The following is a 22756-nucleotide window of genomic DNA, read 5'->3' on the forward strand; positions in this document are numbered from 1 at the left end:
ATGGAAATTATTAGAAGAAATAAAATTAAGTGAGATTCTTGAATATCTGCGCAAATGTTTACTAATAATGAGAAAATTGCTTTTATTTCTTAATGTTCATAACCGATTTAAAAGTGAACGTTTAATAATTTCTTATATTTATACCATTTGGCAATTTAATATAACAGTTATTCATTCAAATTCTGTTTAATTTACGATTTTTTTATGTTGATGTTCCGAATCAGAAGTAAATTTTAGTACAATTACCAATTTTCATATTTTACGATATTATTTTATTTTAGCAATATAAAAGGAAAAATTATTTTCATTTTGTCGCACTTTGATTTCCATATAAAGCATTTTCATTATCTAAAACATTTTAAACTGTTTGAGAGGAATCCACAAAATTTCTTTGAATAAAATGCCATTCAACAACCCTAATTATAATAAACTAAAAACTAATCTTAGATTAGCTATAAACCGTTTGAAACTATTAGAAAAGAAAAAAACTGAAACTGCCCTTAAAGCTCGACGTGAAATTGCCGATTACATGAATATTAATAAAGTAGATAGAGCTAAAATTCGTGTGGAACATATTATTAGAGAAGATTATCTCGTGGAAGCTATGGAAATCATTGAAATGCTTTGTGATTTGATACTGGCAAGATTTGGCTTGATTCAGCAAATGAGGTAATTATTACGATGGTGTTAATGTAAGAACAGATGAATTATAAAAATTACATTTTTTACAAAATTAAAACAATTTGGACCATGTTCTTGCATATTATTTTTTTAAATATTTATTATATAGTTAGGGTTGCCATATTTTTGAAATTTAAATTGAAAATAATGGGAAATGATTTATGTAAATTTCAAATACTAAGTTTATTTATAGGGTTTGGCATATTATTTAGGAAAAAATAAGGATTATGTTATAACTATTTACAGTTATAAATTATCTTCATAACACTAAGAAAAAATTAAATTTGATAAGGATAAAAAGCCAACAGTTGATATTGAACTTTTAGGTATAATTATTGGAACATCATTAGAAAAATTATATTAAATACATATAAAATTTATTTTTTTAAAAATACATCTAATTTCTACCTGTCTTAATGCTTTCAAATTAATGAAATGTCTTCCCACAAATTTATATTTTAGTAACCTTAGTGCTTCACATTTTATTCATATATTATCTATAAAAGTCATTAAAACATTAAAAAGTGATATAAGCTATAAGCAGAAATGAGTTTATTAATATTTTATAATTTGATATAAGGAAGATGGTAATTATAATGTAAATATTTTTGTTGATTAGATATTTTTGCAATATATTGATTTCAAATGATGAATATATAGTAGTAGTCTGCATAGGTTGGTTTTTAGCCCACCCATTCTATCTCACATTTTGGGTAGTTGTTGGGGAGGGGCAGCAGGTTAAAAATATTTTTAAAACAATAGGTAGTAGAGATCTGCAAAGTTAGGCCCAACCCGTATCCTAATTCTATTTAAAATAATCGGGTTCAGGCCTAATATTTTTAAAAAAAATTCGGGCCGGGTCGGACCTTGGAAATTTTTATTAAATATATCTAAATTTATCAATTTTATATTGAATTTTTATGTAAAATAAAAATTTTTGTTTAATTTATTGAAAAACGCTATATAACATATGTCTTTTATAAGTAATTATAAAAATTAATTTCTGTATTTAGATAAATTCGGGCCTGGCAGGTAAATTTTTTTAAAATAAATTTCGGGCTGGGCTGGGTAAACTTAAAAAAAATTTCAGGTTTGGGCCGGACCGGCAAAACTTTTTTTAAAAAAATTTTGGGCCGGACTGGGCTTGAAAAATTAAGCCCAATGCAGATCACTAATAGGTAGTACTGGATTTGAAATATTTTTGTTTAAATGAACAGAACGTGCTTATTATCATTACTGCAAGACCTCATAAAAATATTTCTGAAATTGTCCAGAGACAAAATAACTTATTATAAAATATAACCTTATTAATGAATTTTAATTTTTAATTTTACTCCTTTATTAAAAAAAATGTAATTTACCACTTGCAAGTTTTTGTTTTAAGATATGTTTTTTTTAGTTATGAGGTTTTGATTGATAAATTTTTTATAAAAATTATTTTTACCTAGTTGATATCTAACTAAAATTGTTAATAATAATAATGTTACTAGATATAAATAATTATTATAATTATATTTTTATCATTTACAAATCAAATTTGTATAATATTTAATTTACAATATATTCTGTAATATTTTATATAATATTATAAATAAGATTATCATAAACATACAAGAATAGATAGGTAACACCTTTTTCATTTTTGGTAGGAGTTGATATTTTTGTTCTGAAATTGATAATGAATTAATAAACAAATGTGACTATTATAGGTCTATTAGGCAATTTACCATTCATGGGAATATTTTATTTTGTAGTGTATTGCTTTTTTCAGCAATTATCTAAAGCATCTTAAATCTTTACAACAGGATCCTTTGTTTATATCTTCTTTGGATAGGATGATTGGATAGAAACATAATTTTTTAGCCATATATAGTTTTTTTAAATATGTGATTACTAATCACATGTAGGGATTTTTAACACAGCCATACAAACAGTGACATAATCACTATGAAGATAATAGGGCATATCATGTCAAATCGATCAAAATAACACATTTTCAAATTAGCACTTTTAAAAATATGAAAAATTTCTTAATCGTTTAGATAGATAAAAATGTGAGAAAGTCATTTATTTTAGCTCGCTAGCACACTGCCGAGATAAGGGCCACAAAAGTGCAAAAAATAGTGACTTGTAAAATTTTTAAATGCTTATAGAAAACTATTTATAATAAAAATATCAAATTGAATATAGTTAAAGATGTTAATATTCATAAAATAAACTACCGCAATGCATATACTTATTGTTTGTAATTTATGAAAATGATTCTTATTCTCCTTCTAATTTTATTTATAAATAGCTATCAATCAAACCAAATTATAACTGTGGTCCTATCAAAGTTTTTAAGAAATTGAACCGTAGTTTTTATAAAAAATTAAAACTATTACCTTAAAAATATCGAAATTAGTCAAAATTAGTACAAAAGATAGCAGTTATGATAAAAAAAATTGACGGACAAACACTCGAAATAACTAAATTTATGTAAAATATATTTTGAAAAGCTCGATTTTTGACTTACTCTCTTTTAACATAATTCTCTAGAATGCTCTGGCATGGCCTTAGCCTTATAGGTATGTAAAATGATTAAATTTAAAAATTCTATTTTAAAAAATGTTTTCAGTACTATGGACGAAGGTTTGAAAGAAGCCATAGCCTCTTTAATATGGGTGGCTCCTCGTTTGCAAGCAGATGTGCCAGAAATCAAGATAATCTCAGATATATTAGCCCAAAAATATGGGCTCGATTTCGCAAAAGCGGCCCGCGAGAATTCTATACTTTGTGTTAATGAAAAATTATTTCAAAAAATGTCTATCCAAGCCCCTCCAAAAATATTGGTAGAAAAGTATTTGATGGAGATAGGAAAAAGTCACAATGTGGCATACACTCCCGACCCATTGGTAATGAAAGATGAAGAAATTTATGATACAGAAAAGCAATTACTCGACTTTCTCAACAATCAACAAGACGGTGATATTGTTGGAGATAAAGTTGGAAGCACGAAGGTGAGTTTATTATGAAAGGATTTAAATGTTTTTTATAACTTTTTATATCTGCTTATATTATTAAACAGAGATGCACCAATACATTGGGATAATATTTTTAATTATTACCAATACCAAATAATATCTTGAGAATATTATTAACTAATTTTTCTTATTAATTTTTAAATTACTTTCTCATATATCATAAGATATATTTGTTTATTTTGATTCTCTGTCAAGCGGACACCTTACAGAATCAGTAAAATAGTACTGATAATATTGAACAAGTCGTTTTTGTTAAAAAGGAACTCTAATAATCTTTTATGTTTCACAAATATACTGTATTAGATTTCATATATTAATCAAACATGATATAAACATTGTTGAATTAAATAAAAGATTATTTAAGTTCACGTTGGCAAAACATTTAAATATTTATCCGAAAGGAAAAATATCATGGGGCAGGTGGGATTAGCCTAGGCTGCCAATTACAAGATAAACGTCATAAATCACATTAATCTGATGGTATCTTTAAAAAGTGCTATTGGCGCATCTCTGGTATAAAACTAATCTATATAGAAAATAAGGTGATCGGATTTAACTACCCAACACTCATGCTTACCACCGATTGATTTAATATTATCTGAAAGTTAAACCAATTTGCAATATATATTATATAGAAAAATAAGGTGATCGGATTTAACTACCCAACACTCATGCCTACTACCTCTTTGAACCCTAACGTAGATCCTTCAGCTCCCCGGAACGAATATAATATTGAAATGCCTCCTAGCTATAGCGAATTTGACGATGAAAAAATGTATATTTATTTTATAACTTATCAGTTTTATTTATTTTGAAATAAAAAAATAACTTGTCTAAAACGAAATTATCTCATAAATATATTTTAAATTAATTTTTATTCAAACTTCAAGAGATCTCAAAAACCCCAACAGCTATGATTACCTAAACCTACCCAATGTCCCTTCATCTACTGTATCTACTCCGGCTCATAAAAAGAAACCCGACTCAAATATCGAAAACGATACCAAAACGGATTCAAAAACTAGCATCGACAATCGAATAGACACCCCTGAGATAGATTTTGACGACCTTAACAGGCGCTTTGAAGAACTTAAGAAGAAGCGATGAATACTCTTTATTTGCAGCATTTCTCATTTATTAATTAAAATTTAAATAAAATTAATATATTATTGATAATAAATTTAATTTCTTATTATACAGTATAGTACTAAAAGTGACCAATCAAACACTGCCACGATAAGGATATTTTACTCGTGTTCACATTAGATTGTTATGAAATAAATATTTCTTATAGCTTCATAATTAGATTTAAAAAAAAAGAAGTTATAATATTTTTTTAATTGTAGAAATAAATGTATTTTCTAAATGTGTAATCAAAGCTAAAATTAAAATATTCCATAAATTCTAAATGGCTCAACATTTTTTCCTAAGCATATAAAATTTAAATAACAATATTTTTTTTATTACCCCCTTAATTATTAAAACAAACAAATTTTATTTTGAAGAATATAAAGTAAATTTTATTTTATTTTATAAATTTAAGACGATGTTTAAATACTAATTATAATTATAAAAATTATATGTAAATATGCCACTTTTTAAGAAATATTTATATTTATGTAGTCTATGCAGTATAATATAATTAAGGATAGAAAATGAAATGTAAAATTTAATTTAATCAATGAAATTTCTGCAAAAGCACCTTTCAATTCCTAATTAGCAATAAATACTTTGAAAAACAAAATGTGTAATTTATTTTAATTCTTATAGTTTTATTGAGTATTTTATTTTGGGAAAATTTTATATAGTATCCTAGGCAAAATATAAAAGTCATTAAGATAAAATCTCTCAATATTAAGGGCGATGGCACAATTTAATCAAATACAAGTCTTTTTTAGATAAACATAGTTTTAAAATATTTTAAAATTTAAATAACATTAAAAAAATATATAATTATTTAATTAATAAATAAGCTTAATATATAAATCATTTTAAAGGTTTATTTTAGCGACAAGGTGAGATAGCTGGAGGTGTTTTAACGGGGGATTTGAGGTGGGAATGAGAGGATGTAATGACTGATACCAAATCTCCGAGAGCTTTATTAAGATTATCGGCCACTGAAAATATTGGGTTTACTTCCCTTTTGTCGAGATAACCTTTAATGTTGATATTGATTTTTTTTATCATTATAAGCTAATTATAATCGTATAATATATAAATTAGACTAATTTTGATTTTTTCAATTTTCTCTTAAGGTATTCTTGCGTAAAACTAGCCAATAAAAACCCGGTTTGATTAGTTAAGAAAATCAATACAGTTCAAAGAATCTAAGTCAAATATTTCCGCACACATTTAACTACTTTTTTAAGAAAGAAAGAAAGTGATTTGGAACAGGAACACGAGGGATGATCTTTATTGTTTTCTAATTTTTTTTAATGAAAAGAGTAATTTATTTGTTCATCATTGTATTTACCAATCTGAGTGGGAAAAGATGATTGATGCTTGTTATTAAAAGATGAATCCATCATGGGAAACTCCTGATTGGTATCGTTTCCATTCATGTTTTGGCAATTTTTCCCAAGTAAGTGTTCATGATTGTTTAAATGGCTACCATTTCCCAAAAAAGCCTTGTTTGTATGAAATATATTTACAGGATTAAAGTTATAATATTTCAAAAAAGATTAAAAAATTACACATTATACCGGTGCAGCAAAACTATCCTCGCTCAATATATTATCATCGAATTGATGGTTAAGCAATATGGATTCACTGGCCTCTTCGTTCAAAGAATATTGATCGTAATGCCTATGTCTTAATCTTTCGTACTCTCTTCTTAAATCGCTATAAAGTAGTGATTAAAAATAAATATTTATAAGAAAGTAAAAAAATATATTGTAAATTATGCGATAACCTTTAGAAGAATCTGAACAAAATTTATGATTATATTAAAATTATAAAATAAGTATTTCTGTGAAGATATTAAATATTGGAACTGGGTCGATATTCAACACGATTGGATATTATTGTTTTTGAACGAGCCATAAAATTGTCTATTTTAAATGAGATAATTAACTTATGGGGCATAAAAAACTTATATTTAATAATTCGTGATAATGAACCAAACATCGCCTTGGCCATGAGAAATAAAAAATTTCAAAGTGCTAGATTTATGCATTGTTTATAGTTTTTTTTAGCCTAAGAAAGAATATTGGTTTTTTACAAGTTCAATAAAAGCTGGTATATAAAATTCAATCTAAATATGGCTAGATGATCGGTTTTATATGAATGGATCGGTAAATAATATGTGGATCTGCAAAGCCCAAATAAGACAATGTATTTTAATGTAGGAAACATGATATACTTGTGTTCCTTATGCAAATCATGTGTTCTATTAGCCACATTTTCAGGGGCTTCTTCATAACCATTGATGGAACGCTAAAAATGTAATAAATTTATCAGTTATAATATATATATTTATAATGTAAAAAAATACCTAATCTCGTAGAGTTTTACCTAATGATCACTTTTAGTATCTATAATAATGATTTTCGGCGATAAGAAATTTTTTTTTATCACACATATAGCTAAGTCAAAAATTTACATAATCAAAAAAAAGGAATATATGGTATATACACATGTTTTATCTTTCCTAACTTTCTAAATTCCAATGACCAAACGAAAGAATAATGATAAGTTAATATATTATATGATATATAACAAATGTGTACCGTCGAAACACAAGGGGAAGGCTGAGCCGATAAACTTTTACACATACTTCCTATTAGCTCATGTTCATCGACCTTGTCATTCAAGTTGCAGATATCCATCTCATTCATTTTGCTCGTAAAACCCCTCTTGGCCACTTTTCGATATTCCTCATTTTCTCCCCCAAACGAACTTTCCTGTATCATATTTTTGGTTCGACCACCCTGGTCCGAGCTGGTATATGAGGCATCCATTCCACTATGTGAATGGGGAGAGCTCATGAGAGGCAGGCTTTCCTCGCCTCCAGGTTGATCGGGAGGGTATCGTTTTACACCTTTACCGTGTGCTTAACCATATAAAAATATTATTAAAAATGTTTTGTCAATTTTTTACACATTTAGCTCACGTTATATTAGAGAATGTTTTAGTAACTGAAATATTTTTAGACTAATATGAATTCCATAAATAATTATAGGAGTTTCTTATTCCAACCCCAACCAATCGGAAGCTCTTGTTTAACAATATCATCAAGATACTTATAATTTTCATTTATTTATCAAAATAGGTTTAATTTTAAAATGTAGAGTTCGTTTTTAGTATAAAAAATGCATTACCCCCTGTACTGGTCGTATGAATAGGTTGTAAAGAGTCTATGGGAGTATAGCCCAAGCGAGGATGCGTAACGAAATAGCGTCTAGAGCGAAACAATTTATTCCGCAAAGCCCTAGTTAGATCTAAAACATCTTCTCCTGTCGTAGTCTTTCAAATGTAGATTTTTTAATATATAAAATTGTTATTTGTCTCAAGTGGGAGAAGAGAAAAGTGACAATATAAAAGTTTAATAGCATTAGTCAGCGATAATTTATTTTTAAAATAAATACAATATGAAATTAAAGTGGTTTCACTTTAGCAGATGATCGAATCAAAAGGAAGTATAATATATTTTTTTTCAATCAGTAAGTGGATGTATTACTGGTGTAGAGTATTCGTGCAATGGGTGAGTTGGTTTATGAGTCTTGTATTTCTTACTGGCGAAAAAACAATTTTGACATATATCAAAGTTCAAGCATTTCAAACAACGATACCTATAAGGATGCAAAAATTAAAAAAATAGTTTTTTTAAGTCGAATCTAGCAATCAAATTTTTTCTGACAATATAATTTAAAAAAAATTTTGAAAAGTCTCCAAGCTAGGAATCAAATTTTTTCTAAAAATATAATAAAATACGATTCATTAAATGATAATTACAAAGTTACAAGAATATTTTATATAAATTATTTTAAATCTAATCACCCAAAACCTGAATCCCACTATGGGGTAAGCCTTACAAATGTTGCATTTGCTTTGGTGCCTAGCGGTCTCGGCCGCAGCCAATCTATAAAGAACTGGTAACCACACAATAGATTGAGGATCCGTTTGGGCCCATCTTATAAACTCCGAAGCGCGTATATCAGATGAATTATGTTGGGGTAGGGAATTTTGATGTCGGAAAGATTGGGAAAATTGAAAGCAATTATCGGTGCTAGGGATAGGGTCGGTACCTCCGAAAGCAGATGATTCCCCAAAATATCTAGGAATCTAATGGGATTTTTTAAAAAATCATGCGTTTTCTGATATTTCTTCATTTTTTTACACTTTTTTCAAATCTTATCTTTTTTAAATAAAATTCATGCTTGCTAAAAGGTAAATAATTAAAACCGACAATATTTTTTGATCAGTATATTCTCTTTTCTTTTATCAGTATTAAATTAATATAGTACAAAAATAGAATATATATATACAAAATTGGTCAATATTTTTTGATCACTATTGTCTGGTAAAAAGTAAAATAATAGAGAGAAATATGTTTACTAATCAATTAAAATACCGAAAAAGATATATTTATTTGCAAATCCATTAAAATACATTTAAAAAAGGATATATTACTAAAAATTTTTATATTGAACAATTTATTATACTAGTAAATAATAAAATAGATATTTTGTTATTATGCTGAGAAAATATTTCTCTTTAAATATTGGCAATGTCAAATAAAATGCAGGAAAAATAAATAACGACTTTCTAAAAAAAAATTTATTTTCGTGCTTTTTAAATGTTAGAATTAATACTTAATGAAGAAAAGGAGAGAGAATTTAATAAAGAAAGATATTTAATCAAATTAAAGAATAAAAAATATTAAATTTTATATTATAAGGAATCTTTTCTATTTACCAACAGCATGTCCTTTAGTAATATGGCCACTTTTTCTTTAGAAGCATTTCCAGATTGATCGGCTATCAATTGGAATAAATCTTAATTTTGTTATTTTTTGTTAAAGTTAAATATAAAATCACAAATTGTCAAGTTTTAGGGAATATGAATCTTGGAAATGTAAGCTTATGAAAAAATATAAATTTTTGATTGGTTTCAATAAATATTATAGTTGAAATTATAAATCTGCAAAATCAAAAATCTCAGCTCAAATGTAAAAGCAATGGCAACAAGATATTTATCTTCCCTATTATAATGTTATACATTATTTAAATATTCGGCAACAGCTTTGATAATTTAATGAATGTTTATCTATTTTATTACAAAATATGGTAGAAAATATTTACCATCTCCTGATTTTTTTAAATATTTTTAAAATTCATTTTATAATAGTGATATCAATTAGGCAAAAAAAGCAAGAAGAGAAAGAAAATATAACATTCATATTTTTAGGACCCTAGTTGAAATTCTTAAAAAATATATATTGTGAAGGGTTATATATTTTACAATATTATTGTTTTGTTGAAAAATAAATTTTCATTTTAATACCATTATTAAATTTCACTTACATCTATATTTATCGCTCAAATGAGCTCGGCACAATAGTACTGTGGCAACTTTTAACGAGAGGATTTTTATTTTACCGGTTCTTAATCTGGTTAAGAATATAAACAAATAAAATTTATGTATTTTAAATTTAATAAATTATAAAGTTGATTTTAAAGGAAAAGATAATGAGCAAGCGCAGATTTTTATAATAAATTTCGATCATAACAATACACTAAAACTAACATGTTAAAAAAACTCTGATACGATTACACTTTTATATCTTATAAATGGATAAAATAAATTTAGATAAACAACTTGATTCATTCTAATCGTAAATATAATGAGCTAGAGAATATATATTTTTAAATTTAAATTTACGGATCATAAACGTCCAAAAGCCAATCAACGTATAAATCAGTAGATAAAGGAACATTAGTAACACTATGCGGATGTTCTGAAGATAGGGTCTTGTAAATATCTTTGCTGATTTGGGTGATTTCTGGCATCCTTATGTAATCCTCATTTTTACCTCTCAACCCATGGGCATCGAATATGTCGATGGCTGTTCCCAAGTTGAGAAGATACACTTAATTTAGTTAAATATAGAGAAAGGATAGATAAATTTATATATCCAATAAGAGTATATTTATGTTAGAAAATAATTATGGTTTTTCAAAGCATAAAATATTATTTATAATTATGACCGAATAATGTCCACGTGGGAAATATAATAGACACAAATGTACAATATATCTTTAGTGATTATTTCTTGAACATGAACCTAACCCACTCTTTTTTTGAATTGATACTCTCATAAAAAAGGGTTTGACCGATTTTACGGCTCAAGTTCAGCTCAATAAACTATAAGCAATTTAAATTTATATTTTATTTAAAAATATGTGAAATTTACAAAAAAGCCTCTTTTGAATAATCCTGAGTTTCATAGCTGTTCGGTAAGCCGAGTATTTGATGTAATTAACTTCCGTTAGGTTTTTCATTATTTCCATCATCATGGGGTGAGCCCAATAAGTCGATTCAGTTTTTGTGCTTCAATTTTTTTATTGAAATTAATCACATCATAGGTGAAAATACGTTGATTAACAAATTTATTTTTCAATCAGTTTGTATTTTATTCAATGTTTAATTATTTAAGTTAAGAAAAAAAGTTTATATTTTAAATTAATACAACCATAATATACTTCTCTTGATATTTTAAGATCATATAAAGTATATAAAATCATTATTAAAATAAAATATTTTAATTACTCGATGTAATAAGGAACGCCCGTTTCAGTCATTGCTTTGGCCCATCTAGGAGTGAGCGACGTTTCTACAATATTAAAATTTGTATCTCACGTTAAAAAACTATATCTTAATTAGAGGTCTGTAATAGGCGGGTTTATGCCCGACCGCCCATACTTCGGGCTGGCGTGGTTGGGTTTTCTAAAATATTTTCACCATTGGGCGAGGAGCGGGGAATTAAAGAATATTTTTAAAGTAATGGGCGGGTGAATTTTAAATATTTTTCAGGTAAAATGAGAATATAATAGTTTTTCCATAATATTGCATATTATGATGTTTAATTAAAAATACATTAAAATAAATAAATAAAGAGCCAAACCAGACATTGAAATAATTTTTAAGCATTAGGCGGGCGGGTTAAACAAAATTTATAGATAAATGGGTGGGCGAAAGGATAATTTTTTTTAAAAAAATTATAAACTAGCGAGCGGGTTAAAAAAATCAAAGTAACGAGTGGGCGGATCCCGCCCATTGCACACCTTTATTCTAAATATAGGTTTTGAATGGGGATTGTTTATACCTGGCAGGGTATCTTCATGTTCTTTGGTAAATTTCGGTTGAGAATACTTGGTAGCTTGAGATTCTAAATCGGGCTTAGAAGGACCACTCGTCGGGGGCGAAATATATGGTTGAAGGGGAGTGCCGGCCTTTACGGGTATGGATATTTGTTTGGCTGTTATGATTAATGTTAAAAATATTACCTAAAAGAATAGGTTTGACTTTCAAGGAATATACTAAATATTCAAAAAAATTGTTTTAGATTTGAGTCATTATAATTAATTCACAATCAATAAATTTATTTATTAGTATACAACACCTTTATCAAATGGAAGGTTGGGAGATTCATCAATAACCCTTCCTTGAGTCCTATTCTCCAAATCCCTTTTAAGAATATGAAATTTATCATTTAATTGCTCTAATCTTTGCTGGTAGTCTTTGGAAAGTTGTAGACCCTGAGCAGAAAATTCGGAGGCTTTGGCGTTTATAGCAATCAGAGGAGCTTGCTTCTCGTTGATTTCCTTTGAAAGATTCTATTGTAATATTTTAAAAAAATTATGAAAAAAATTAAAATGCTTATTTCATGTATGGAATTTAAATAAATAAAAGAAATCATGAAAAATTAAACATTTTATTATTCAACAATAAATTTGATTAAAACATTGTATTTGGTGATGCTTTTATCTATATCTTTAATATCCGCTTTGATGTCGATATTTTCTAAATCTTTTCTATTTTCATTCAAGCTTATATCCAGATCTATCATAGCATTATTAAAATGGTCCATTCTCTAAAAAATAAATTAGACGTATAAGCAATGTGCGACATAATAGAGAATGAGAAATAGAAATAATAATGGCCACTTTATTTTATTTAGATCATTGCAGTAGATCTAAAACATTATATTAGATTTAATGTGGTCGTTTTATATTGAACACACCTATCTACTTTTTGTTAATTCCAAAATCACTAGAACAAATTTTTTAATTTTAATACACAAACGATTGCAATATAATGTCTAAAATTCTTCGAGCTTTTTATATCAAAATTTAAAATGTATATATAATCAAAGGGATCTTTATCGTTTTTATATATCAAAATAGGATAGATATAACATATTTTTAGATTAACGGAAGAGTTAGGAGTAACCAATAAATGAAAACCAAGTCCAAAAGGATAGGCTGGGCTTATAACTAGATAAAAATAAGGAATAAATTATTTACCCCCAACATTTGAGCTAAAGTGGATTCCCATAAATTGGTATTGTCAATGACATCACACCATTTTTGATCCAACACTACGATTTTGTTTTCTAGTTCTTTTCCTTCTTTGATCCTGAGTGCTATGTGTGGCGGCGATTGATCTATGCATAGAAATAAGTAAACTTTGTCGTTATTTGATATTATATAGAAGCCTAACCAATATTAAATTGACGACCGATAAACAATACAGTTAAAAACGAATAATCAGACCTTTTAAAAATCGGTATACATATACAATTCGCATGCTCGGTTAATACCTTGTGCACACCAAGAAAAAATAATTTAAAAATGATAAGATATCTTGATACGAAAATTAAAACGTCAAAAGAGGGAAAACTGTAGAAGATAGATATTATTATGGATGCAATTTTAATCGTATGTTCAAATCTCTATACCAAATGATAGGTTAAGCAAAAGATTAGCACAAAATATTATTTTTAAGAGGTCAACGCCCTATCAAAAACAAAATTAAGATAAAGAATTGTTTAAAAAAGGGTTGTCTACCTTTCATATCCAACGCCTTGTAATATCCTATATTTTTGAGATAAGCCTCGCTATTCTTGAGCACATCTTGAATGGAAGGATTCCTTTTGGCATCCAATTTAAGGGCAAAATGTTGAACTTGGTCTAATTGATGTTTTAAGGTGGTTAAATCTCCCCCTAGGGGCTTCATGCACTCTAAATGATTGCTCCTATCCTGAACCCATGCAGATGCGTCATCTATCGATTGAGAAATAGCGTTACGAGGGTCGTAGTGTTCTTCTAGAGTATTTCTTTGTTGAAAGGAGATTACAATAATTGAATGTATATTTTGAGGCCACTGTTTTTACAAAAATTATTAGTTCGGCAAAGATTAGTGGCCCAACCGATAAATTTTGAAAAGATTTTCGACACGGCCCCTAAATTCTTTGCCAGCCACATATTTTGGTCAAAATTCTTAACTTTAATATGAAGATTAATAAAACCAAATATTAAACTAATAATTTTTAATTTTTTTAAAATTGTTTATAAACATAAATATTATTTTAAATAGCTTTGATATGTTAAAATAATTTTTAAATAGAAAGAACGCTTGATGGGCTAGTATTCATTTAAAATTGGTTGTATTTCGACTAGATTAGAATAGGTTTTTCCGATAAAAGTCTTAATTGCAGTGACACAACCGATTGAAGAACCAAGATGATTAAGTTCATGGATGGAAGTATAATTGAAATGGAGAATTGGGATAATAGAATTTGTAAGAGAAGATTCCGAATTTGACATGTTAGGAAATAAACTTATAATGGACATAAAATTATTAATAATGTCCCGAATGGTGTTTATTAAAGGGATGTCACCGGCCATGAAACCATCATCTAAATTAGAGATCTGCAAAAGTAGGCCCGGCCCGGCCTACTTTAAAAAAAAAATTAGGGTTCGGGTTGGGTCGGGCCTAATATTTTTTAAAAAAATTCGGGCCGGGCCTTAAAAAAATTTTTAATATTGGCACTAATATTTTTTGTAAAATAAAAATATTTAATTTTATTTGAAGAAGCTAGACGCCATATGATGGCATGTATCTTTTATTCTTGGTATAAATATATAATTAAACTTTTTTTTTAAGAAACAAGGCGGCAACATTTTTTATTTGTAAAATATAAATATTTAATTTTATTTATTTAGAAAGTAGACCCCATATGTCATATATATTTTATTATGGGCAAAATAATTTAAATGTTTTTTTATAAAACTTAAATTTTAAATATAATTTAAAAATGAATTTAATTTTTTTAAAAAAACAAATACAAAATAGAACATATATTTGTATGCCCCATTTAGGTAAAAGCAATATATGGGAAAATTTTGAAGACATATTTGATGATAAAAACAAAAAACTTGATTACGTCCAATGTAAAAAATGTAATAGTATATTACAATATAAAAGCACATCTGCAAATTCTCATTTAAGACGTCACAAGTGCGTTAAGAATGACGATTCCTCTATTCCTAAAATAACTAGGTATATTCAAAAGAAAATAGATCTAAATTCTTCCTTAACTATTAAAAAGAAACTATGTGATACCTTGATCTATTATTGCGCCAAGGACATGCGTGCCTTTGATTCGATAACTGGAGATGGCTTTATAAAAATGGCTCAAAATTTTATTCAAATTGGCTCCATTTACGGTAATATTGACTGTAGCGAAATTATTCCCCATCCAACTACTTTATCGAGAAATGCTATAATTATGACGGATCAAATTAGAACAAATTTGGTTAATAAAATAAATGTTCAATTATTTGATAAAAAATGCTCTGCTACAACAGACATGTGGACAGATTCTTTTAAAAAGTTTTCCTATAACTGTTTCAATTCATTATATCGAAGGTGAAACCTTATATAAACATGTTTTATTTACGAATAAGTTTAAAGAAGAGAAAAAAACCGCCGCGAACATACATAAGGAAATGCTACAAAATTTTGCTGCAATTGGAATAATTCCCGATCAAGTGAAAAATATAATATTTATATCTGATCAAGGAGCTAATATAATTAAAGCCCTAGAAAAATACACCAGATTAAATTGCAGCGCACATCTATTAAATACTGTTCTTCGAAATACCTTTAAGGAACAATCTTTGAAAATTATCGCTCCTAATATATATCAAACCCTTATTTCTGCTAAAAAATTAACCATGTATTTTAAACAAACCGGCATGAATCAATATTTAGACAAAACATTACAACAAGATATCGAAACTAGATGGAATTCAAAATTAAATATGTTGAAATCTATTTATAACCAATATGATGACATCGTCAATTTTTTATCATCCAAGGGAGATATTAATAAAATGGAAAACTTGGAGAAATCTATTTTGAAAAATTTGATTGATATTTTATATCCTTTTGATAAAGCTACTAAAGAACTAGAAGGAGATATTAATCCTACTTTACATAAAGTACTGCTATGCTTTAATAATATTCTTCACGAGGATTTAAATGATTCATTTTATCAAAACAATGAAATAAAAACCAATTTAAAAATTTTTTTATTATCTAAATTTAAAATCAATATTTTGCATAAAATAGCGACATTTTTATGCCCCAAATATAGAAAATTAAGAATGTTATCATCAATGGAAATATTAGAAGTAGAGAATTCAGTCAAAAATATAATTAATTCTGAAGAATATTGTCCTTCAATTGATATTATAGATTTGGATATTCAAGGCGTTTCTCAAATTGTGGAATCGCCTAAAAGATCTAAAGGTACATTTAAAATTGTTCTATTTATATTATTTTTATATATCAGGCAATGAATATGAAAGATGGGAGGACAATGAGGAAGAATATGAAAAAAAAGAAACAGATGAGCTTGAAATTTATAAGAATTTAAATATAAAAGAGAATAATGAAAATATAGATCCAGAAAAAGATATATTAAAATGGTGGAATAAAAATGAAATTAGATTACCAAAGATGACAAAATTGGCTAGAAAAATTCTAGCAATTCCTGCAACGTCCACAACTTCAGAGAGAACTTTTTCAAAGACTGGAAGGCTATTAGACGAAAGAAGAAATAGACTGTCACCAGAAAATGTTGATGCTTTGATATTTTTAAATGATAATTATAAATATGAATCTAATATATAGTTGTGTAATTTAACATTATAATTATTGTTTGGTTTATAGGTATTTTTGATAGTATTTTAAATAAATAATTAAATACTAAATAAATTTTCTGTTTACTAAGATATTTTTTGCAAAAACAAAATCTTAAATATAAAAAATAAACTAAAAGCTAAAAAAAATATAATTATTACTTTAGGATGAATTAAAAAAAAATCGGGTTCGGGCCGAGCCGGCAAAAGTTTCTAAAAAAAATTCGTGTTCGGGCTGGGCCTGGAAAAATTTTTTAAAAAAAATTTCGGGCCGGGTCGGGCCTATCACTAATCTAAATACCAAGTATTTAACAAAAGCTTTAATGGATCGAACTCATTAATGTTTGAACACCAAGGCAAAAGTGGACCCAATGTGTCATCTTGTTGTATTACCTTATAGGAAAGAATAATTTTGTCATAGAATTTGAATGTAGGCTCGGAGTAGGTATGCAAAATGAAATTGGTATATTCTAGATAGTTATTGCAGAATATGATAAAATGATTTCGTTTAATATAGTTAAAGGCATTATTATGATATATTTTAAGGAAAATTAAATTTGGATCTGCATTAGCTAGCAACATTCGGGATGTGTGCGCTGCAGCTCTGATCTTCGTTTGATGTCTACCCCCATTTGATTGGAAAGGGATGATTTTAGGAACTAAACGACGAAACATTGATCCAACAACAATAGGTCAAACTCCATCATCTTTTTTGTTTAGAGGAATTAACCGAGCCCCAAAGATTAAAGGAAGTAAATTGCTTTAAAGACTGCCGGATATGTTTTAATGGATTCAATGGCCTGTTTAGTTTAAAAATTTATGATATCACCTGGCACATTGCTTTGCATGATGTGCCGTGAAAACTTACTCTGGGGTGTTTATTAACCAATGCATTGAAAGTTCATTCATTATTAGGTTCTAAAGTATAATTTGAAGTCAAGATACCAAGCAGCATTCATATCACCTTGGTTGATTTTGTGATAGATCATTTTGGATTTTGATGAAATGTGTGAAGTAAGAACTGGGTTTTCATCTAATAAAGTGTTTACATCATTTTTATCAAAGGTTGCTTTGTTTTCTCTAATATGTTTAGACAATTGACTTTTAATAGTATTCTTGAGAATTGATAAAATAGATTGAGGGTAGAGTAAGAAATTTTTTAAAAATGTTATATTATCAGGGTTGTTTGTAATAACAGACAAAATGTTGGAGAAAGATTTTGAGAAATTATGCCAAACACCTCTTGGGACTTTGGATTAAGTGGGTGGGGATTTATGAGCAAAGAATTCATTTATCCATTAATGTACTGGATAATTATATAATCTTGCAGAATTTAAATTGGTATTGCTATGATAATTACCCCTATTATATCAGTAGAAGTAAATGCAATTAATGAGTTGGATTGTAAATGACAATTATGTAAAAAGTATTGACCTGAACACACCGTGTGTTGTTAAAACGATGAAAATGTTTATTAGCTTTGGTGATTTTAGAAATTCTGAGGTACATTGAACATTCCTTAGAGGTATCATTATTTAATAGAATATTGGGAGCCATGCTAAGGTAATTAATAATTAAAACAATAACTTGATGTAAATTGAGTTAAGGTTATATTTATTTTCTCAGTTATAAAAAAAACGATTTTAATGAGCACTTAGTTATTATTGATTTTTGTAAGGTTGACAACATGGATTTATCAATATTTCTTGAATTTATTTTTCAGTATAAAAATATAGATTGAATGTAGCAATATAAAAAAAAATTGTTTCTAGGAACATATAGTTTTTATTGATTCTTTTTAAGTTTCAGCATAGATAAAAAAATGTACTGATTAATACATAAATGAATGTTGCAAGAAAAGAAATTATAAGAATTGCTTAATCTTTGAAAGCAGCTGATAAAGTGATAGACGAAGACTTTCTTAGTAAAAACCTATTCTAATCTAGTAGAAATACAATAAATTTTAAATAAATTAGCAACCCATCAGATGTTCTTTCTAATAAAAATTATTTTACATATCCAAGATCATTTATGCAATGAGATCGGCCCTAATCTTTCATTACAAAGATCTTCTTTTTATACATCAGTGGCATAAGCACAAGGCTGGAGGCTATTATCAATATAAAATTTACAGACAAATCGATGCTAGAGCCTCTCATCTATGTAAAAACGGCGTGAATGGTTTCCGTCCGCCATCCCTCCCCTCTTTTTCTGCTTTTATTTCCTCAAGATTAAGCATTTCAAGTTTAATCACTACTGGTCATGATCTTTGTCTAGAAAGAGCTATTCACACTGGGTGAGGAATTATCAACCTACCGTTAGCAGACCCACTTCCATCCTTCAGAGAGCTTAGGATACATCTAATGTCTCACTCTATTATCTCTTATCAAGTGATTCATTTGAACAATGTCCCAGCCAAGCTGCTCTGAATTCTAAATCGGGCTACGAATGGCTATCGACTACCCCAAGCATAAGAAGAACTTCGAATGGCTATTTCGTTTGGCTGCGATATATCGCTTCCTTCTTAATGTATTAATTGTTTTTTATCATATTCTTCCAAAGGCCGCCTGTCACGGCATACAAACATAAATAAATAAGTGGCGATATAATGAAGCCTTCTATTTCAAACAAACCATTACGATTGGCTTCTCATCAAAGTAATTGCATCGCTATTCACGGTTCCATATAGCAATGCAAGTAAATTGATCTCTTATTTATTTATTTTTAATTTAATATTTATTCAGTTGTTTGTTGTAAATTTTCAAATATAATCGGTATATTTTAATAATCGTTATTTTATATGAGCGTTGTTTTAAAAGTAAAAAAAAATAACTTTGATAATTAATACTGTTTAAGTTTATTTTAAATTATAAAACTAATTTTGATATAAAAATGCTTCTATAGTATAGATAGGACTATTATAACAAAAGATAAGACAATCTAATTATGTTTAAGCTCTTTTCCTAGAAACTATTCATACACATTGATAAAACTAAATGAGAAGATAAAATAAAAATAATATTTATTCAGAATAAATTTCAAAATAAAAAAAAACCATCACAACAAAAACAGACACCAATAACTGTGCATTTAAAAAAAATCAAGTCTTTATAAAAGCAAACTCTAATTTTCTGGCCCGAACCCAAAAACGAAAATTAACGTATTTTTATGAGGTGTTATCAAGTCCGAACCTAGCCTGATTCATTAAATTGGTTGAATTGCAGATGCCATATACCAGGACTGCAGTGGCGTAGACAAGGGGGGTTTTGGGGTTGAACCTCCCCCCCTTCTCCATAACCTCCAAAAAATTTTCTTATTTAATTAAAAAAAATTTTTTATACGACATCAAAATGAAATATACTTTAAAAAGACAAATAAGAATTTTTAATTTTAAATGATCACATGATTTAAAAATATATATTAAAAATTATATGAACTAAAATATTTAACATCTCAATTCTTGTGAGATATCGGATGCTTTAAAAGCCATCTATGAATCAAAAGATATGAATATCTAATGTATTGAATAAAAAAAATTTGATATTGTTACAACCAACAGAGCAAGAATAATTATAATAATTGATGCAATCATTTGGTTAGGGAGGCAGGGCTTATCAAGAGATCATAGAATATCTGCGGCTCCTTAACACTTACATACTCTTCTCATTATGAAGGGAATTTCAAGGAATTGTTGAAACTTTTATATAATAATGATGATAACTATATAAAGTTTTTGAAAGCTTTGCTAAATATGCCACCTACCTTAGTCCAAGTATTCAAAATGAAATAATAGCCATATGCAATAGATTCATATTGAAAGAAATTTCTACAAAAGTGAAAGTATCACCATGTTTTAGCGTTTTGGCGGATGAGACTTTGGATGTTGGTAACATAGAGCAATTATCCATAGCAGTAACATTTATTGATATGGAATCAGGTGAATTCAAAATGAAAGAACTCTTTGTTCAATTTATTGACTTACATGACACTAAAACAAAGACAATAGCCAAATAAATTTTAGCATCCCTTCAAGACCTAGATTTAAATTTAAATCTAATGAGAGGCCAAGGATATGATGGAATGGTCACGGTCAGTCAAGAATTAGAGAGTTTTTTTAGCACAGCTCTATATTTTCACTGTAGTTATCATTGCTTAAATTTGATGATATATGAGGCATTGGAAATTCGAAACATCCGGAACAGTTTACGTAAAAATATTTTAATTTAATTGGAATTTTAGATTTATTATAGATATCTTTTTATCAGAGTTGTTATCCTGTATCTAGATATAAAAATGTGGTATCTGTATCTAGATAGATTTTTGATTAAATATTCTGTATCTATATTATTTTAGACGTTGTATCTGTATCTAGATCCATTTAAAAAGTATCTTTTAACAACTCTGCTTTTTATAATTCTAATAATTTTTCAAAATTTAGAAACAACATGGTCGGTTTGTGACTTTTTCACATCACCCAAGAAGAGTCAGCTTTTATCCGAACTTTTGATGATATTGAATCAAATAATCAAAAAAAAACTAAAAAGATTTTGTCCAATTAGATTTATTGAAAGTCATCAATCATTAAGACATTTCATCAAATATGAAATTATTTTTGCAGCGCTCGAATCCCATATCACGCAAGGAAAAAGATTCCGTAGATGCTGAAAATCTCTTGCTAGCTTTACGAAGCCAAAATTTTTAATATCAATTCAATGTGTATTTTTTTTAATTAATTATACATATGATTTGATTTTAGCAAAATGCTACAAAAAATTGATTTGAATTTAAGGGAGGTTATGAATGGGGCAAAGGATATTGTTGAAATATTAACAAATACCAGAGATAATGTGGATGAAAATTTCGGGTTAGGGTTAGGGTTAGGGTACGAGAAAGTAAAGGAGATCGCTAATATGTTTAAAATTGAAATTTTTAAACCTAGAGTAGTTTTTAGACAGTCCAATCGCTTAAATATTGATGCATTTACGATTGAGGATTTTTATAGAATAAATATTTTTATTCCCCTTATTGATACATTTTTATTTCAATTAAAGGAAAGATTTATTAATCACAATTTTATTTTTAAAAGCTTGTATTTTCTGAATTGTTGATTAAACTTGAAATGCGAGAAGATATTAAGAAAATCTCAGAGTTTATTCTGATGATTTATCAGGATCGTATGATAAGTTATTTTGTGATATCGATGGTATAAAAATCTTGATAAAATTGAATACTCTTTGAGACCAAAAAATGCTTTGCAGGCCTTTTTCATGTGTAATTGTACTTTGATTCCCTGTCTATTTTTAATAAAAGTATTGCATTCATTTGCAATAAGAATTATTTATATTTTGATTCATTTGTATTAATTATAATTGTTAAATTCTATTTTTTAAATACAGTACAAGAATTACTTATATTTTTAAAAAATATAGTTATTTACAATAAATTTTTAATATAATAATAAAATTTCTACATTTTGATTATTGTATATTATCATTAAAATAAATGCATAGTTAAATAAAGGGATGTTATTTAATGTAGTATGTGGGAATATTTTCAGGAGCTTCTCAACTTTAATCCCCACATACTACATTTAGTTGACACTCCCCATGTCAAAACCTTATACCACCAATAACAGAACAAGAGATAATCATATGCCTCCAGCATATGAAAAACAAAAAGCTAGGGGTCCAGATGATATTCCAATAGAAAGCCTTAAAGCACCTCACAAATCTATACAATAAAATACTTGGAAACTAAGAGGTTCCTCAAAATGGAGGCAGAGCTATCTAGTTCCTATCTTCATAAATAAAGGGGACCCACACAATTGTCAAAATTACAGGG

General features: G+C 27.6%; 2 protein-coding genes across 2 annotated transcripts in view; one reads left to right on the plus strand and one right to left on the minus strand.

Annotated features, from left to right (window-relative positions):
• The first annotated feature begins 379 nt into the window (after positions 1-379).
• On the plus strand, positions 380-4899 carry LOC135925489 (IST1 homolog). Its single transcript, XM_065460843.1, has 4 exons — positions 380-669; positions 3299-3680; positions 4340-4479; positions 4595-4899. Exons 1-4 carry the CDS (start codon positions 401-403, stop codon positions 4809-4811), a joined length of 1008 nt encoding a protein of 335 aa, XP_065316915.1. The 5' UTR covers positions 380-400; the 3' UTR covers positions 4812-4899.
• A 612-nt stretch (positions 4900-5511) lies between these two features.
• The window catches only part of LOC135925488 (dystrophin-like), an 89445-nt gene continuing 72200 nt past the window's right edge, over positions 5512-22756 (minus strand). The window contains exons 49-66 of the mRNA XM_065460842.1: positions 13775-14043; positions 13232-13371; positions 12670-12798; positions 12328-12541; positions 12031-12183; positions 11475-11538; positions 11119-11255; positions 10587-10794; positions 10229-10314; positions 9621-9700; positions 8710-8987; positions 8383-8494; positions 8024-8168; positions 7433-7755; positions 7066-7139; positions 6407-6545; positions 6178-6331; positions 5512-5860 (exon numbers count right to left, since the gene is read on the minus strand). Coding sequence (XP_065316914.1) covers positions 5709-5860; positions 6178-6331; positions 6407-6545; positions 7066-7139; positions 7433-7755; positions 8024-8168; positions 8383-8494; positions 8710-8987; positions 9621-9700; positions 10229-10314; positions 10587-10794; positions 11119-11255; positions 11475-11538; positions 12031-12183; positions 12328-12541; positions 12670-12798; positions 13232-13371; positions 13775-14043 — 2857 coding nt within the window. The 3' untranslated portion in view covers positions 5512-5708. The remainder of the gene's footprint in view (positions 5861-6177; positions 6332-6406; positions 6546-7065; positions 7140-7432; positions 7756-8023; positions 8169-8382; positions 8495-8709; positions 8988-9620; positions 9701-10228; positions 10315-10586; positions 10795-11118; positions 11256-11474; positions 11539-12030; positions 12184-12327; positions 12542-12669; positions 12799-13231; positions 13372-13774; positions 14044-22756) is intronic.

This window comes from Gordionus sp. m RMFG-2023, chromosome 2 (assembly GCF_954871325.1).
Source record: "Gordionus sp. m RMFG-2023 chromosome 2, tfGorSpeb1-WG-v2, whole genome shotgun sequence".
NCBI lineage: Eukaryota > Metazoa > Nematomorpha > Gordioida > Chordodea > Parachordodidae > Gordionus > Gordionus sp. m RMFG-2023.

Excerpts from the sequence above, each read along its gene's own strand:
- LOC135925489 (XM_065460843.1), top strand. The coding sequence starts at position 401 with ATGCCATTCAACAACCCTAATTATAATAAACTAAAAACTAATCTTAGA. Across the intron at positions 3,681-4,339 it reads ATAAAGTTGGAAGCACGAAG|AAAAATAAGGTGATCGGATT; the intron begins GTGAGTTTATTA and ends TATATTATATAG. Across the intron at positions 4,480-4,594 it reads GAATTTGACGATGAAAAAAT|AGATCTCAAAAACCCCAACA; the intron begins GTATATTTATTT and ends TCAAACTTCAAG.